General features: G+C 48.4%; 1 protein-coding gene across 1 annotated transcript in view; it reads left to right on the top strand.

The window, feature by feature from the left end:
• The first annotated feature begins 7,236 nt into the window (after window positions 1–7,236).
• VPS26C (VPS26 endosomal protein sorting factor C) overlaps window positions 7,237–19,317 on the top strand; it is a 58,342-nt gene continuing 46,261 nt past the window's right edge. Inside the window, exon 1 of the mRNA XM_040338966.1 lies at window positions 7,237–7,382. Within this exon, the coding sequence (XP_040194900.1) occupies window positions 7,263–7,382 (120 nt within the window). The 5' untranslated portion in view covers window positions 7,237–7,262. The remainder of the gene's footprint in view (window positions 7,383–19,317) is intronic.

Below are 19,317 nucleotides of genomic sequence, written 5' to 3'. Positions count from 1 at the left end.
GCTTATGGTGTGTCGAAAGAAGAGGACAGAGGTTTTCCACAGAGAGGAAAGATACGGAGCTGTTCTCACTAGGGTGTGCTGAAGCAGCTGGAGCACAGTGCTCAGTGAAAAGTACTACAAAAAAAAAATACAAATAACGAAAGGCTTAGAAAAGGAGAAAATTAAAGTGGAACTTAACTCTCCTAATCAACATTATAGAGGAAGTAAACTCCGGGGGTTCTTTTCCCCTTTTGTTCTTCCTGCAAAGTAAAAGGCATAATGTGCTAGTATGCATCGCACATTAGCACAGTATGTGACACTTACCTGCAAATGAAGCTTGTGTCGTCCCCGTTGCAGGCCGCATCCATCTTCGCCCATATTCCTTCCGGAGCCACCGACTCCAGCTGTGTGACTGGCCGCAGACACATGATATGACTACCCCGCGTACGGCACGCTCTCCTGAAGAAGTGACATGGGCGGCTGTTCCTTCAGAGTGCATGCACCAATGTCAGTGGGCCAGATTCTCATAGAATCGGCGTTGGCGTAGTGTAAGCCATTTACACCACGCCACCGCAACTTACTGGAGCAAGTGCCATATTCTCCAAGCACTTGCTTCGTAATTTGCGGCGGCGTAGTGTAAATGGCCCGGCGTATGGCCGCGTAATTCAAAGGGGGCGGCTTGTATTCAAATTAAGCGCGCCTGAACTAGGCATGCGCTGGGCGGAAAAATAGCCCAGTGCGCATGCTCCGGCTCACGACGGAAAACGTCAATGACGCCGACGTGAGCGCCATTGACGTAAAGTCGTATTCGCGAACGACTTAGTAAAACGACGTAACCGACGGAAAAAGACGACGCGGACCCAACGCCATACTTAACATGGCATACGGCGGACTGGCGTAAGGTTACCCCTCATATAGCAGGGGTAACCTTACGCCTACAGAAACGACGACGAGGTGGCGCAATTACGTTCGGGAATCGGCGTATCAGGCTCATTTGCATAGTCAAATGAGACCTGAACGTAAACGCCACCTAGCGGCCAGCGTAGTATTGCATTTAGGATCCGACGGTGTAAGTGACTAACACCAGTGGGATCCTAGCCTAATTCCGGCGTATCTTGTTTTGAGAATACTAAACAATGATACGCCGGCGGGATTTTAGAATTACGCCGGTGTATCTGTAGATACACCGGCGTAACTCTTTTGAGAATCTGGCCCTTTGTATTTAGCGTGCATTGATCTATGCAGATTGATAGAAATTGTGAAAGGGCCATTAACCCTATTACTGCCACTGTCATATGTAGGAGGTCAGCATACCTCCCAACTTTTGAACATGAAAATGAGGGACATTTCAGGGAGATAGTGACCTGCGGCGCACAAAGCAAAAAAAGGGTGCGGCCAAACATGATAGTGGGAGGAGTTAATGGCTGTGGTTAAACAAAACCTGAGCCTCCTTGTACCTATAAAACAGTGGTTCTCAACCTGGGGTCGGGACCCCCTCGGGGGTCAAATGATGATTTACCAGGGGTCACCAAATCCTGGGCTGTTCCTGAAGCCTGCACCTCTTTTGCAGCCACCCAGCAGGGCTGTTCCTGGAGCACACAGCCGCCCACTCAGCCTCTTTGCAGCCGCCCATTCAGTTCACAACATGGCAGGGGGGGCAGAGACTCTAGGTCAGCTGACTGGTGAGGAATGTGAAATGTGAGACATAGTGAGTAACACTACCTGTGATTATAGTTCCCACTACAGTTCTCAGATCAGCAAATGACCTTGATCAAGAGCACCCATGTTGGCTGATCAGAACTCTCCCAACAGCACTGCCACTCATCCCAACTCTCCCACCAGCACTGCCACTCATCCCAACTCTCCCACCAGCACTGCCACTCATCCCAACTCTCCCACCAGCACTGCCACTCATCCCAACTCTCCCACCAGCACTGCCACTCATCCCAACTCTCCCACCAGCACTGCCACTCATCCCAACTCTCCCACCAGCACTGCCACTCATCCAAACTCTCCCACCAGCACTGCCACTCATCCAAACTCTCCCACCAGCACTGCCACTCATCCCAACTCTCCCACCAGCACTGCCACTCATCCAAACTCTCCCACCAGCACTGCCACTCATCCCAACTCTCCCACCAGCACTGCCACTCATCCAAACTCTCCCACCAGCACTGCCACTCATCCAAACTCTCCCCCCAGCACTGCCACTCATCCCAACTCTCCCCCCAGCACTGCCACTCATCCCAACTCTCCCACCAGCAACGCCACTCATCCCAACTCTCCCACCAGCAACGCCAATCATCCCAACTCTCCCACCAGCAACGCCAATCATCCCAACTCTCCCACCAGCAACGCCAATCATCCCAACTCTCCCACCAGCAACGCCAATCATCCCAACTCTCCCACCAGCAACGCCAATCATCCCAACTCTCCCACCAGCACTGCCACTCATCCCAACTCTCCCACCAGCACTGCCACTCATCCCAACTCTCCCACCAGCACTGCCACTCATCCCAACTCTCCCACCAGCACTGCCACTCATCCCAACCCTCCCACCAGCACTGCCACTCATCCCAACTCTCCCACCCCCACCCCCACTCATCCCAACTCTCCCACCAGCACTGCCACTCATCCCAACTCTCCCACCAGCACTGCCACTCATCCCAACTCTCCCACCAGCACTGCCACTCATCCCAACTCTCCCACCAGCACTGCCACTCATCCCAACTCTCCCACCAGCACTGCCACTCATCCCAACTCTCCCACCAGCACTGCCACTCATCCCAACCCTCCCACCAGCACTGCCACTCATCCCAACTCTCCCACCCCCACCCCCACTCATCCCAACTCTCCCACCAGCACTGCCACTCATCCCAACTCTCCCACCAGCACTGCCACTCATCCCAACTCTCCCACCAGCACTGCCACTCATCCCAACTCTCCCACCAGCACTGCCACTCATCCCAACTCTCCCACCAGCACTGCCACTCATCCCAACTCTCCCACCAGCAACGCCAATCATCCCAACTCTCCCACCAGCAACACCAATCATCCCAACTCTCCCACCAGCAACGCCAATCATCCCAACTCTCCCACCAGCAACGCCAATCATCCCAACTCTCCCACCAGCAATGCCAATCATCCCAACTCTCCCACTAGCAACACCAATCATCCCAACTCTCCCACCAGCAACGCCAATCATCCCAACTCTCCCACCAGCACTGCCACTCATCCCAACTCTCCCACCAGCACTGCCACTCATCCCAACTCTCCCACCAGCACTGCCACTCATCCCAACTCTCCCACCAGCACTGCCACTCATCCCAACTCTCCCACCAGCACTGCCAATCATCCCAACTCTCCCACTAGCAACACCAATCATCCCAACTCTCCCACCAGCAACGCCAATCATCCCAACTCTCCCACCAGCACTGCCACTCATCCCAACTCTCCCACCAGCACTGCCACTCATCCCAACTCTCCCACCAGCACTGCCACTCATCCCAACTCTCCCACCAGCACTGCCACTCATCCCAACTCTCCCACCAGCACTGCCACTCATCCCAACTCTCCCACCAGCACTGCCACTCATCCCAACACTCCCACCAGCACTGCCACTCATCCCAACTCTCCCACCAGCACTGCCACTCATCCAAACTCTCCCACCAGCACTGCCACTCATCCAAACTCTCCCACCAGCACTGCCAATCATCCCAACTCTCCCACCAGCAACGCCAATCATCCCAACTCTCCCACCAGCACTGCCACTCATCCCAACTCTCCCACCCCCAAGGAGTAGGGGAAGGAATAAAAATAGAGAATACGTGGAAAGAAAAGGAGGGGGGACAATAAATAAAAAGGGAGAGGAAGATTAAGAGAAAGAGCAAGAAAGACGGCTAGATTGAGGGATGGGAAAAAAAAAACAAGAAATTAGGATAGAGAGATAAAAGGGAAAGTAAGGAGAACAAAGAGTGGTACATACTAAAATGTACCATAAGGGTTTTTTTTTAATACTTCACAAATGTAAGGGTTAGGGGCGCAAATTACTTGTTTTGCCCCAGAGGGTGCGCGGGAGCACGATTCTGGGAGGACTTCCATTGTAGACTTATTTCGTCTATAGGGCGGTTGTTAACTGGTTAATATGTGTTCAGGTTTAAAGGGATGAGGTGGCAACCCAGATGGGCACTGGTGAGGCTGCGCTGATAGGCACTGGTGAGGCTGCGCTGATAGGCACTGGTGAGGCTGCGCTGATAGGCACTGGTGAGGCTGCGCTGATAGGCACTGGTGAGGCTGGATTGAAAAACAAGGTGGGCATGGACAGTGAGCTGATTCAGTGGTTGAATGGGCCACTTAACTGGACTGGACTTGCCCCCCAGGCCAGTATTAAAGGGGAGTTCCAGACTTTTTTTAAGTTTAATAAAAGTCAGCAGCTACAAAAAGTGTAGCTGCTGGCTTTTAACCACTTAAGCCCCGGACCATATTGCTGCCTAAAGACCCAAGGGGTTTTTACAGTTCGGGACTGCGTCGCTTTAACAGACAATTGCGCGGTCGTGCGACGTGGCTCCCAAACAAAATTGCCGTCCTTTTTTCCCCACAAATAGAGCTTTCTTTTGGTGGTATTTGATCACCTCTGCGGTTTTTATTTTTTGCGCTATAAACAAAAATAGAGCGACAATTTTGAAAAAAATGCAATATTTTTTACTTTTTGCTGTAATAAATATCCCCCAAAAACATATATACATTTTTTTTTCCCTCAGTTTAGGCCGATACGTATTCTTCTACCTATTTTTGGTAAAAAAATTGCAATAATCGTTTATCGGTTGGTTTGCGCAAAATTTATAGCGTTTACAAAATAGGGGATAGTTTTTTTGCATTTTTATTTTTTTTTACTACTAATGGCGGCGATCAGCGATTTTTTTTCGTGACTGCGACATTATGGCGGACACTTCGGACAATTTTGACACATTTTTGGGACCATTGTCATTTTCACAGCAAAAAATGCATTTAAATTGCATTCTTTATTGTGAAAAGGACAGTTGCAGTTTGGGAGTTAAACACAGAGGCGCTGTAACATTTAGGGATCACTGTGTATGTGTTTACTAGTGTAGGGGGGTGTGGCTGTAGGAATGACATCATCGATCGGATCTCCCCTATAAAGGGGATCACCCGATCGATGCACAGCCACAGTGAAGCACGGGGATGCCGTGTTTACACACGGCTCTCCCCGTTCTTCAGCTCCGGGGAGCGATCGCGTCGTCCCGGATCGCTCCCCGAGCGGACCCGACTTCCGCATGTACCGGGGGGGGTCCCGATCAGACCCCCCACCCACATCTAGCAGAGGACGTACAGGTACGTACATGTGCCTGTCCGTGCCATTCTGCTGACGTATATGTACATGAGGAGGTCGGGAAGTGGTTAATAAACAGACACTTACCTGCTCCACGGCTCCAGCGACGCGCCGGCCGGGGCTCCGCTCCTCGCCCCCCCTCGCCGGCCGGCGTCTTCATTCCTAGTGTGGGCACCGGGCAGTGACAGCTTTCTGGTTCACGGCCGGGCACCCACTGCGCATGCGCGAGCGGCACTGCGCATGCGCGAGCGGCGCCGTCCGATTGGACAGGCGCTCGCCTACAGGGAGGGGCTGCAATAAAGCGATTAAGCTAATTGCCTTTCCAGCCCCTCGGCGGAAGGAGGAAGTGGGACAGGAAGTCCCCTTCTCCTGAAGCCCCCACTCCCCCCCCAAAAAAATGACATGCCAAATGTGGCTTGTAAGGGAGCGAGGAGTGGGTTAGGCGGAAGTTCCATTTTTAGGTGGAACTCTGCTTTAAATACACAAATTCTGTGGCCGATTATGGTGGTAATTAAACTCACTTAGTGCCTTATCTGCATTAAATTAGCCTCTAAACCTGTGTCATTAAAGCGGGGGTTCACCCTAAAAAAAACATTTTTTTTTTCTAGCATGCCATCAAGCATACTAGCGCGATCTACAGTACGCCTTTCTTTTATTTTTTGGCGCCGTACTTACGGTTTACTGCCGTAGTGAAGTTTCAGACTCCCCGCGGGGAATGGGCGTTCCTATGCACAGGGAAGATGATTGACGGCCGGCTATGGCACGTCACGCTGCCCGAAGATAGCCGAAATAGGACTTGCCTCTTCACGGCGCCTGCGCAGTCAGCTCCGATGTCTGTGCGCAGACGCCGTATAGCGCCGTGAACACATGCAATAAAAAAACATGAAAACGACTGTGGCGGGTAAAGGGTTAAACGGTGTGACAGGGAAGGCTCAGGAATAGCAGTCCAGCATTTAGATACACCTCTGTATTTTAGATACAGTGCACATTTGTTTCTATATTCAGTCTCTGCAGCTGCATTGCAACTGCAAAAAAAAAAAAATTGTCAGCTTCAAGCACTGAACTCTCTAAATTCCTCCACTGGTGATCACATTAGCAGGTTCTCCCACATGTTCTCCTTTTTTTTTTATTTTTAGGCGCACTTCCCCTTTAAGAGCCGCCTGTTTATGTGGAAGGCTCGCGCTGCCTCCCAGGAGCGGAAGAGTTAATCTGTCCAGCGCGAGCTCCACAACAGGCGGGTGGACCTCGGTGGAAACCACGCCCCCTCTCGCCCGCGGGCTCCAATAGGATTCGCCGCTCGCATCACCTCGACCAATAGATTTTCAGATCGAGTTGAGGGAAGAAAAGAAAAGAACCCCGCCGCACGGGGCAGTCCGTTACCTCACACAGGTTGGCCGCCTCAGCACGGGCGCTGTTGTGAGGTAACAGAACGGAGAGCGCCATGGAGACAGCGGGCTGCGTTACTCACCTGCTTGCATCATTAACAAGAGGGGGAGGAAGAGGGGGGAAAAAAGGCAGTCTGGGGAATAATAAACGTGCGTCACACGGCCGTTCTCTACGTCAGTCAGCCCTGACCCATCGGAAGGGGGCTCGCTGTGCTTTGCATGCACAGCCTGAGGGGAAGAAGCGCTCTCCCCGCCAACACTGTATGAAAACACACCCGAGCATGGGATATTTTTATCACGGGACGGCCATTATCAGGCCCGAGTGTGGTCATCCCTATCATGAGAAAGCGCGCGGGGCAGACCCCCCCACCCCATTCTCCCGCGCATTTCTAATTTAACTGCGCCACCAGCGCCACGTCACCGCCCAACTCCCCGTCGCCGCGGTAACCACTATGGGCGTGGACACGCGCTGGGCTGTGGCTTAATAAAGCTAGTTGAAAGAAACAACAAAAAAAAAAAAATGAAGGAAGTAGTGGTGCCACGTGACCATGTGCGCATCCAGTCATGTGACTTTCTTCTTCCATAGGAAGCACCCTGATCACAGAGAGGAGATGGGGACTGTGCTGGACATCAAGATCAAGAGGGCTAATAAAGTCTACAGGGAGGGGGTAAGGTGACCACACAGGAGGAGGGGGTGGTGGGGCTGCTACTGTCACTGCAATGGGCTGAATCTGGAGAGGTCATAATGAACTGTCACTATAATATGAATACACCCCAGGGGGGCAGAAACACTGAAGAGTTCAGTTACCATGGAGAAGAAAAGGACTCCTGGGGCTAGATTCAGATAGCCCTGCGTAATTTAGTGCGGGCGTAACGTATCTCCGATACGTTACGCCGCCGCCGTAAATTAGGGTGCAAGTTCCGTATTCATAAAGAACTTGCGCCCTAAGTTACGGCGGCGTAACGTATGTGGGCCGGAGTAAGCCTGCCTAATTCAAATGGGGACGATGTGGGCGTGTTTTATTTAAATTAATGGTGACCCCGCGTATTTTACGAACGGCGCATGAGAATTCCAGTGCGCATGCTCGAAATTCCGCTGCTTTCGACGTGAACGTAAATTACGTCCAGCCCTATTCGCGAACGACTTACACAAAAAAGACGTAAAAAAATTCAAAATTAGACGCGGGAACGACGTCCATACTTAAAGCGGTAGTTCACCCTCTCGTAGTTGATTTTACCATCGAGACAGGCATTGTAGCGCGAGCTACAGTATGCCTGTCCCGATTTTTTTAACCCCATACTCACCTCGTAGTCGTCCATCGTAGATTCCGGCTCCCGCGGGGAATGGGCGTGCCTATGGAGAGGGAGGATGATTGACGGCCGGCCCTGGCACGTCACTCTCCCCGAAGACAGCCGGAGTAGGTCTCGGCTCTTCACGGCGCGTGCGCACAGGCTATGCGCACGCGTCGTGAAGACCAAGCCTATTTCGGCTATTTCCGGAGAAGCGTGACGCGCCAGAGCCGGCCGTCAATCATCCTCCGTCTCCAGAGGCACGCCCATTCCCCGGTATCTTCGATGGACGACTACAAGGTGAGTATGGGGGGAAAAAATTCGGGACAGGCATACTGTAGCTCGCGCTACAATGCCTGATTTAAAGGTAAAAGAAAAAAAAATATTTTTTTTCCCGTCGATAGGGTGAACCCCCGCTTTAACATTGCGTACGCCTCATAATAGCAGGAGCAACCTTACGCCGAAAAAGCCTAACGTAAACGGCGTAACAAAATAGCGCCGGGCGCACGTACGTTTGTGAATCGGCGTATCTAGGTCATTTGCACATTCTACGCCGAGAAACAACGGAAGCGCCACCTAGCGGCCAGCGTAAATATGCACCCTAAGATACGACGGTGTAAGAGACTTACGCCAGTCGCATCTTAGGCTAATGTCGGCGTATCTTGCTTTCTGAATACAGAAAAAAGATACGCCGGCGCAGCTTTGAATTTACGCGACGTATCTATAGATACGCCAGCGTAAATTCTTGCTGAATCTAGCCCCTGCTGTCTGTGTGGAAGCAGTTGTCTCTCTGCAGAGGTCTGACTCCACCCTTTTTTGCTGAGTCAGAGCTAGAGCTCTCCAATCAGTGATGACCCAACCTCTTTCCTGAAGTGATCACTATAGTTCTGACTCCGCATTGGGTGAAGTCCTTGTTATGTCTAGGGGATTGCTGTATATAACTTGCCTGTCCTATTGTGCCCCCCTCCGCCTGCAGCACAGAGCTTCTGAATTACCCCATACAGTAAGGACATTACCCCTGTATGTTATATTAAGACCCCTTTCACACTGGGGCACCTTTCAGGCGTTTTGGAGCTAAAAACGGCGCCTGTAACGCGCCTCTCATACCTCCCCAGTGTGAAAGTCTGAGTTCTCTCACACTGGGGCGGTGCGCTGGCAGGAGGGGAATAAAAAGTCCTGCAAGCGGCATCTGCGGGGCGGTGTATACAATGCTCCCAAAACGCCTTTGCCCATTGAAATGAATGGGCAGTGCTGCTAAAGTGCCGCAACTCGGGCACTTTTAATCCTTTCTTCGGCCAATAGCAGGAGTTAAAAGCGCCCGCTAGCAGTCGATAAAAGGACGGCAAAGCGCAGCTGTAACGGTCACCACCGTTTACGACCTTCCATTACCCACGACAGCTCATCTGACACTCCAACCGTCCAACAGACATCAGACATCCCAGAATAACGAGACTTGCTCCGTTACTGGTTTCAAAATGAAGACAACTTTAATGGTACACTTAGCTTGCTTATATGCAGTACACAGGTTACAGAAATCACAGGAACAATCAAACTGTCCCCACCCACACATCACACCTTGGGGGGGCTTTAATCACATTCTTTGAGCTAATTACTAAACATTCTAGACATGTCGGCGCCGGCCTATAATTATCATGATCTAATCACTGCACATTCCTTCATTAACAGAACTCAAACAAAACACCATCACACAATGATCTCTTCCCAATCCACATCCCTAGACAGACGCTCTGTCTCTGACAAGTACATTCCACACATAAACAGTATTTAGCATACATAATTAGAGGTCTGGGAGCAGACCTGGATTAACACCTTTACACAATGGACAATGAAATGTCTAGGAGTAGCTGCAATTAACACCTTTCAAAAGAATGTGTCCCCACATTGAATAGCCAACAACTTGTGATATCTCAAGACATCCTGCAAACATGAATTATTAGTGATGTCCCCTGTCCTGTAATTTAGGACATAATTTCTCAGTCACCCTATGGCCCTATCGGACATAGGGTGACCCTAGACATAAGACTCCTTGGTGACGCCGGTACAGGAGTACCCCTCATCCTTACAAAGTCTCTGGGTCGGAGTGCGGATAGCGATATTCTTTCTCCTCTATAACTGAACTCATGTTGTAAAACGCTGCGCAAACTGTTGGCCCTATAAAAATCCTGTATAATAATAACTCCTTGGAGCAAATATAAACTTGACAGATCTTTCAACCCCTCTCTACTCTTCCAAATACATACTCTTTTGTTGCTGTTGTTGTGTTGTCCTGTCCTTGGGTGACAAAATATCTCCATAGACCCATAACCAGGGTTTGACAAATTTTGCTTGGAATCTAGGAGCCAGCTAAAAAAGTTAGGAGCCAGAAAACTCATCCCGTCACAACGAGCTTGCGCGCAGAAGCGAACACATACATGAGCAGCGCCCGCATATGTAAACGGTGTTCAAACCACACATGTGAGGTATCACCGCGATCGTTAGAGCGAGAGCAATAATTCTAGCTCTAGACCTCCTCTGTAGCTCAAAACATGCAACCTGTAGAATTTTTTAAACGTCGCCTATGGAGATTTTTAAGGGTAAAAGTTTGACGCCATTCCACGAGCGGACGCAATTTTGAAGCGTGACATGTTGGGTATCATTTTACTCGGCGTAACATTATCTTTCACAGTATATAAAAAAATTGGGCTAACTTTACTGTTGTCTTATTTTTTAATTAAAAAAAGTGAATTTTTTCCAAAAAAAGTGTGCTTGTAAGACCTCTGCGCAAATACGGTGTGACAAAAAGTATTGCAATGACCGCCATTTTATTCTCTAGGTTGTTAGAAAAAATATATAATGTTTGGGGGGTTTTAAGTAATTTTCTAGCAAAAAAAAATGTTTTAGTCTTGTAAACGCCAAATCTGAAAAACAGCCATGGTCCTTAAGTGGTTAATCCTCTTGTGTATTATTGTATTATAACGGTATTGTCTCCGTTTTATATTGTAAAGCTCTGCGTAAACTGTTGGCACTATATAAATCCTGAATACTAATAATAGGAGGGCACCCTAATGGCAGGATCAACAAAAATTTCCAGGAAAAATCAAAGTAGATTGCCCCATTTTTTTTTTTTTTTAAGTTTATATTACACTTTAAAATATTTCAGCCACTTTGCAGCTTTCAGAATGCGGCTGGGTTCACACTTGTGCGATGCCAGACATTGCATGTGTTTTGCATCGCATTGATGTGTAGATCACATGCGTTGTCTGTGCGATGTGAATTTAGCCATACAGAATTTGCATCGCAATCGGACCAAAACGGTCTGCACTGGAATCGAATTGCATCGGTGTTCAGACCCAATGCGACTCGATTCCCGTCTGATTTCACAGTTTGCACTGCTTTATGTGAACAGATTTGGGGGTGTCGTTAAAGGGGTTGTAAACCCTCATGTTTTTTAACCTTATTGCATCCTATGCATGAAGGTAAAAAAACTTCTGACAGTGACCGGCCCCCCAGCCCCCACCGTTTTTACTCACCTGAGCCCACTCGTTCCCTTGGCGGAGACGCGCTCTTCCTCTCTGCCTGGGGGTCTTGATTGGATAAATTGATAGCAGTGAAGCCATTGGCTCCCGCTGCTGTCAATCAAACCCAATGACGGGCCGAGTCCGGCATTCTGTGTCTATAGACGCAAATGCTGGACTCGGAAGCACGTCCACAAAGTAACTTTTAGGCCCCTTTAACACTGGGGCGTTTTTCAGGCGTTATTCGAGCGTTTTTTAGGCGCTTTGGCGGTAAAAAAAAAAAAAAGCCTGTAAAGCGCCTGAAAGAAGCCTCATCTGCATCCCCAATGTAAAAAGCCAGAGTGCTTTCAGAGCCCTTTCACACTTAGGCCCCTTTCAGACGGACGGATAGAATGGTGCTTTTAGCTGCGGATTTTCTATTTTTCTACCGCAGCTAAAAGCACACAATGTTTTCCTATGGCCCCATTCACACACAACGTTTGTGTGCGATTACGTTACATGCGGTTTGGTGCGAATAGAAAAAATAGAATTGAATGCGTCCAGGTGCGATGTAGCGCAGCTATATGCACATAACCGCAGGTAATCGCAGTCTTTTTTGTCAACTGCGAATAGCAGCGTTTTAGAATTCAAGGGACCCAAACAAAAAAAAATAAAATAAAAAGGGTTGCTATGGAAATTAATACCGCAGCTAAACGCGGCCGCAATTAAACGCATGTAATCACAATGTGCAAATGCAGCTAATCGCAGTGCCTGGAGCCTTGAATTTCACAAAACATTTGTATTGCTTTTAACTGCGGCAAAACGGCCGTCCGTCTGAAAGGGGCCTTAAGGCGTCCGAAAAACGCTGGTAAAGCACCGCTAAGACCCTAACGTTTTAGGGAGTTTTTGCAGTGCCTCAGTGTGAAAGGGTAAGGCGTTTTTACAGCGCTTTAAATTCATTTCAATTGAGAGGAGCGTTTTTTGGAGCGTTTTTTTTTCAGCGCCCAAAATCTGCTCCAAAGATGCTGCTTGCAGGACTTTTCTCAACGCCCCGCCAGTGCAACGCCTCAGTGTGAAAGGGTAAGGCGTTTTTACAGCGCTTTCAATTCATTTCAATGGAGAGGGGCGTTTTTTGGAGCGTTTTTTTTTCAGCGCCCAAAAGCTGCTCCAAAGATGCTGCTTGCAGGACTCCGTGTGAAAGGGTCCATTGAGATAAATAGAGGGCGTTTTATGAGCGTTTTAATAGCGCTATTTTTAATGCTAAAATGCTGTAAAAACGCTTCAGTGTGAAACGGGTCAAACTGATGTGAGGAGGCGCTGCGAGCGCTGCCGGGGGACGCCAGAAGACGAGGTTCGGGGCCACACTGTGTAAGTATTTTTTTTAACCACTTGCTGACGGCCGTACGACTTTGTACGGCCTCAGCGCGGCTCCCAATCTCTAACAGGCCGTGTTTTTACGGCCTCTCCTTTACACGTTCCCCGCGCGCGCTCCCGAGCACGCGGCGGGGAACTTCTGTACTGGCCGTGTCCCTTGGACACAGCCAGTCACAGATCGCCGTGAACGGCCAATCGGAGCGGCCGTTTCCTAGGCGATCTGTGCGGCCAATGAGAGATGATCTCATATGTTTACATATGAGATCATCTCTCATTCCCGGCTCTCGCAGACAGCGGTGCTGTCAGGGGAGAGAGGAGACGGATCTGTGTCTCTTGTACATAGAGACACAGATCGGTCACCTCCCCCAGTCACCCCCCCTCCCCCACAGTTAGAACACTAATATTAGGGTACACATTTAACCCCTCCCTCACCCCCTAGTGTTAACCCCTTCCCTGCCAGTGACATTTATACAGTAATTAGTGCATATTTATAGCACTGATTGCAGTATAAATGTGAATGGCGCCAAAAATGTGTCAAAAGTGTCCGATGTGTCCGCCATAACGTCGCAGTCCCAATAAAAATCGCAGATCGCCGCCATTTCTAGTAAAAAAAAAGCATTTATACAGTAATTAGTGCATATTTATAGCACTGATTGCAGTATAAATGTGAATGGCGCCAAAAATGTGTCAAAAGTGTCCGATGTGTCCGCCATAACGTTGCAGTCCCAATAAAAATCGCAGATCGCCGCCATTTCTAGTAAAAAAAAAAATTATACAGTAATTAGTGCATATTTATAGCACTGATTGCAGTATAAATGTGAATGGCGCCAAAAATGTGTCAAAAGTGTCCGACGTGTCCGCCATAACGTCGCAGTCCCAATAAAAATCGCAGATCGCCGCCATTTCTAGTAAAAAAAAAAAAAAAATAATAATAATTCTGTCCCTTATTTTGTAGGCGCTATAACTTTTGCGCAAACCAGTCGCTTATTGCGATTTTTTTTTTTTTTTACTAAAAATATGTAGAATACGTATCGGCCTAGACTGAGGATTAAAAAAAAACGTAAAAAAAAAAATTTAGCTATTTATTATAGCAACAAAGTAAAAATATTTTATTTTTTTTCAAAATTGTCGCTCTATTTTTGTTTATAGCGCAAAAAATAAAAACCGCAGAGGTGATCAAATACCACCAAAAGAAAGCTCTATTTGTGGGGAAAAAAGGACGTTAATTTTGTTTGGGAGCCACGTCGCACGACCGCGCAATTGTCAGTTAAAGCGACGCAGTGCCGAATCGCAAAAAGTCCTCTGGTCAGGAAGGGGTTTAAGTGCCCAGTAAGGAAGTGGTTAAACAAAGTTTTAGTGTAAAAAAAAAAAAAGTCCAAAATGCAGCACTTCAGTGAAAAAAATAAATAAAAAATAAATATATATATAAAAGGTTTAATGTCACATTAAAGCGGAGTTCCGGCCACAATTTCACTTTTTAAATATAAATACCCCTGTAATACACAAGCTTAATGTATTCTAGTAAAGTTAGTCTGTAAACTAAGGTCCGTTTTGTTAGGTTGTTACAGCATTTAGACACTTTATAAAATAGAAATTGACTGGGGCCATCTTAAGTGTGGGCATCATGAAGCCAGACTGTATGACTTCCTGGATTTCAGCCTTGCAAATCTCGCACATGCTCAGTGCTGCACAAGCAGTGTCAGATCAGGTTTCAGCACCTGTGCTGTCCAAATCACATGATTCTTTGAGACTGGGGAGTGCACAGACTCCTGGAAAGTTACACCCACTACATTCCCAGGAGTCTGTGCGGTGTAGGTTAGGAAGCATTAAGCACCTAGGTGCAGGAAGTGGGAAGATTAACTATTCTGCCTAGCAACAACACTTTGAAGGCATCTAAAAAAAAAAAAAATTTCGGTAAGGACTAATGACATTTTTTTAAAACTACTGATGTAATGTTCTATTTATGGGTGGAACTCCACTTTAACTTTACAGTGACACCCGTAGCGGTTCACAGAGAGCAATGTGAACTGCCTGTGGGTCGGATGCGATGTGGGAACCAGCACAGGAATCGCTGTGGTTCCCGCATCGCATAAGTCTAAACCCAGTCTCCATGTAACAAATGTTTGTTTGGATGCATTCGATTCTAATAATAATCTTCTAATGATTAGAAGACAGCTAAAGTGTTGCTGTATCAAGACATAGGAAGGTGCTTGATGAGCTCCACCTGGTGTCCAAAAGCAGGATTGCATATCTGCAGTACCACTGGAAAGATTTGCTGTTGTGTTCTGTAGCCTCAAAATGATGTTTCTCTCAGTAATGAGGTCTAATACTTCCCCCTACAAAAAAGTCAAAGATGCCAGTGTCTTCTTTTTGCTCCTGAGACTGATATAAGCAGATGCTTTAATTGTTATTAAATGGAAACCGTTGTGTATTTTTAGTGCACACATTACATTTATTATTGTCCTGTTTAGTGGTAATAAAGGCAAAATCAGAAATGACATATATGATGCAATCTGTCACAAACATTAACACAGCAGTCGCTTTTTTTTTTCTTTTTTTTAGTCTGCTGTGTTTTTTTTCACATGCTCCTTCTGCTGTTATTTTTTAATTTTTCAACTTCCTTTAACTGCTTGCCGACCGTATACTGTGTGTGTGTGTGTATGTGTGTATATATATATATATATATATATATATATATATATATATAATCTCTATCGCTGCTCAAAAAAAATTAAAGGAACACCTTGAAAACATATCAGATCTCAACGGGCAAAAATCTCACGCTGGATATCTATACTGATATGGACGGGGTAATGTGTTAGGAATGAAAGGATGGCACATCATTTGATGAAAATGAAAATTATCCACCTACAGAGGGCTGAATTCAAAGACACCCCGAAAATATAAGTGAAAAAATTATGCAGCAATCTAGTCTATTTTGCTAAAATTTCATTGCAACAACTCAAAATGGTCCTCAGTAGTTTGTATGGCCCCCAAGTGCTTGTATGGAGCATGATGGGACTGTGACCTCATAAGAGGCCTGTATAAATCGGTGCGAGCCGTGCACACGGCATTACAGCGGGAGGAAGCGACGTGTCAACATCGAAGAAGAAGAACGCAGAAGGCGACAGAAGCCCGGGCAGCCCCCGGCAAAAGACGTCGAAGAAGCCCAGGAGGGGGGGCCGCTGTAAAAGAGCTAAAGAAAAAAGCGCCCCTGGCGGAAGAGAACCAGACGGTGGTGAAGACCGGGACCCCCCCCGCATAAGACATCGAAGAAGCAGGCCCCCCCTCGTAAAAGAGCTAAAGAAGAGAGGGGGCCCCGGAGCTGACTAATAAAAGACTTTAAAAACCCTGTGTAGTGTGTTGTGTTATTTTTTATTTTTTTTTCGCCAGGTGAATGGCTAGGGGTACGGTGTACCCCATACTCATTTACCTAGGGTGGGGGGGCCGGCATCTGGGGGCCCCCTTATTAAAGGAGGCTCCCGGATTCCGATAAGCTCCCCTCCCGCAGCCCCTGGCAACTAACGGCCAGGGTTGTCCGGAAGAGGCCCTGTCCTCATCAACATGGGGACAGGTGCTTTGGGGCAAGGGGGAGCCACAGCGCGCCCCCCTGCCCCAAAGCACCTACCCCCCCATGTTGAGGGCATGCAGCCTGGCACGGTTAAGGAGGGGGGGGGGGCGCTCGCTCGTCCCCACCCCTTTCTTGACCGGCCAGGCTGCTGCTCGGATACGGGTCTGGTATGGATTTTGGGGTGAACCCCACGCCGTTTTTTCGGCGTACGGGGGTTCTCCTTAAAATCCATAGCAGACCCAAAGGCCTGGTATGCTCCTGTAGAGGGAACCAATGCTGTTTTTTTATTTGAAATTTGGCATGTAGTTCCCCCTCAAGATTCATACCAAACACGGTGCTTGGTATTGGCAGGGATCCGAGTCTGATCCCCGTTCAATATCGTGCCGCGGCTAAACACAACTGCAGCTAAAAGCACTGTACAAATGCAGCTAAAAGGGGCCTTATACATCTGCGTCACCCGGCGGGATTGCCCCACCACTTTTTCGGCACCATTATCTGCACTTTTTTCCTTTCGACCACCTGCCGAAAACCCCATTTTCGGGCGATATGTTTCGGCGGTCGAAATTTCGGTGCACTACTAATTTGCACTGCAGTGCGAATCGCATGCAATATCTTACAGCGCACTAGTGTGAGCAAGGAGAGAAATAAGGAAGCTGATGTGTTTTTGATTTTTTTATATCTTGGAGGATGTGGAAAGATCACATTGAACCTCATTTATCAACATGACTCGCATAAGAAGTGCCTGCATTGGTCAGCAACTGTAACCCACATGTGAACCTGAGCGGGAAGATGACAGCTGGAGATTGAAAGTTTGATTTTTATTGGTGGATGAGAGATAATACAGACAGTTTTTGTCTGACAACTGTTGTACTTTTTAAAATCCTTTTTTTGTTGTGAAAAATATAAGATGGCCTCATGCACACTACAGCTGATAAATGCACGTTTTTGGGAGTTTGATTAAGGCCCCTTTCACATTGAGGAGTTTTTCAGGCGGTACAGTGCTAAAAATAGCGCTGCTATCCCGCCTGAAAAACTCCTGCCCAGCTACCTCAATGTGAAAGCCGAAGGGCTTTCACACTGAGGCGATGCGCTGGCGGGAGACAAAAAAATCTCCTGTCAGCAGCATCTTTGGAGCGGTGAGAGGAGCGGCGTGTATACCGCTCCTTCACCGCTCCTTCCCATTGAAAACAATGGGAAACCGCGGCAATACCGCCCGCAATGCGCCTCTATATAGGCGCATTGCGGGCGGTATTAACCCTTTATCGGCCGCTAGCGGGGGTTAATACCGCACCGCTAGCGGCTGATTTCCACGGCAATCCCGGCGGTATAGCGACGCTACTTTTAGCGGCGTTATACCGCCACCGCGGCTCCCGCCCCAGTCTGAAAGGGGCCTTATTTATTTTTTAACAGCTCTTAAAGCGGAGGTCCACACAAAAGTGGAACTTCCACTGTCCGGATTCCTCCCCCCCCCCTCCGGTGTCACATTTGGCACCTTTCAAGGGGGAGGGGGGTGCAGATACCTGTATAATACCGGTATTTGCACCCACTTCCGGGCATAGATAGCCGCAGAATCTGCGGGTATCTACATCACTTGGTCAATGTCAGCTAGCCAATCGGGAGAGAGAGGGGCTGTGTCGAAGCTCCGTGTCTGAATGGACACGGGTATCTGTGACTTGGCTCTGGTGCCCCCATAGCAAGCTACTGTACTTCCTGTAGGGGCACTGAACAGGAGGTAGGGGCCAGGATCACAGAAGAGGAACCCGAGAAGAGGAGGATCCGGGCTGCTCTGCAAATGCACTGCAACAGAGCAGGCAAGTATAACATGTTTGTTATTTTTATAGGCAAAAAAACAAGACTTTACAATCACTTTAACCACTTCCCAATGGGAGGGCATACATGGACGTCCTTCCGTTTCAGTGGTTATACCGGGATGATGCCTGCACTCACAGGCATCAAACCGGTATTGTTTTCAGCCAGCGATTCCCTGCACCGTAAGAACAATCAAAGCGCAGTTCAACCGATTGATTGTTCTTACAGGCAGTGGGAGGGGACGCTTCTACCTGCTCACCTGTGCGATCGGCAAGCCGGAGAAGGAATCCACCGGTGCTGGAAGCTGACCATAGAGATTTCCGCGGTATAGATGGTCCCCGGTCATCTCTATGACTTTCGGAGGCCCGGGCGCGATGTTACGATGTCATGTCCATCCTGGCAGTTGTAAATACTGCTGTGTAATTGGCTGGAAAGCCGAGATAGTTCTCAAAGCCGAGGACCTGTCGTGCCCTATTACAAGGGATGTTTACATTCCTTGTAATAGGAATAAAAGTGATAAAAAAAAAATTCTTTAACCTCTTCTCCACCGCCCGCCGTCAAATGACGGCGGGAGGCAGACCCTATTGTTCTGGGTGTACGTCATATGACGTTGCGCCCTTTTAATCCACTAGGGGGCGCCCGTCACGTCACTGGGGAACGGGTGCGCGTGCCGCCGGGCACCCGCGATTGCTCAGTAACTGAGCAGGACCGTGGATCTGTGTGTGTAAACACACAGATCCACGTCCTGTCAGGGAGAGGAGACCGATGCCGTGTCCCTTGTACATAGGGACAACCATCGGTCACCTCCCCCAGTCACTCCCCTCCCCCCACAGTAAGAATCACTACCTAGGGAATACATTAACCATTTGATCGCCCCCTAGTGTTAACCCCTTCTCTGGCAGTCACATTTATACAGTAATCGGTGCATTTTTATAGCAGGGATCGCTGTATAAATGTGAATGGTTCCAAAAATGTGTCAGATGTGTCCGCCGCAATATCGCAGTCACGATAAAAATCGCTGATCGCCGCCATTACTAGTAAAAAGAAAAAAAATGCTATAAATGT

Source organism: Rana temporaria, chromosome 2 (assembly GCF_905171775.1).
Source record: "Rana temporaria chromosome 2, aRanTem1.1, whole genome shotgun sequence".
Classification (NCBI taxonomy): Eukaryota; Metazoa; Chordata; class Amphibia; order Anura; family Ranidae; genus Rana; species Rana temporaria.
Note: the sequence above shows the minus strand (reverse complement) of the source record. Positions and strands in the feature narration are given on the sequence as shown.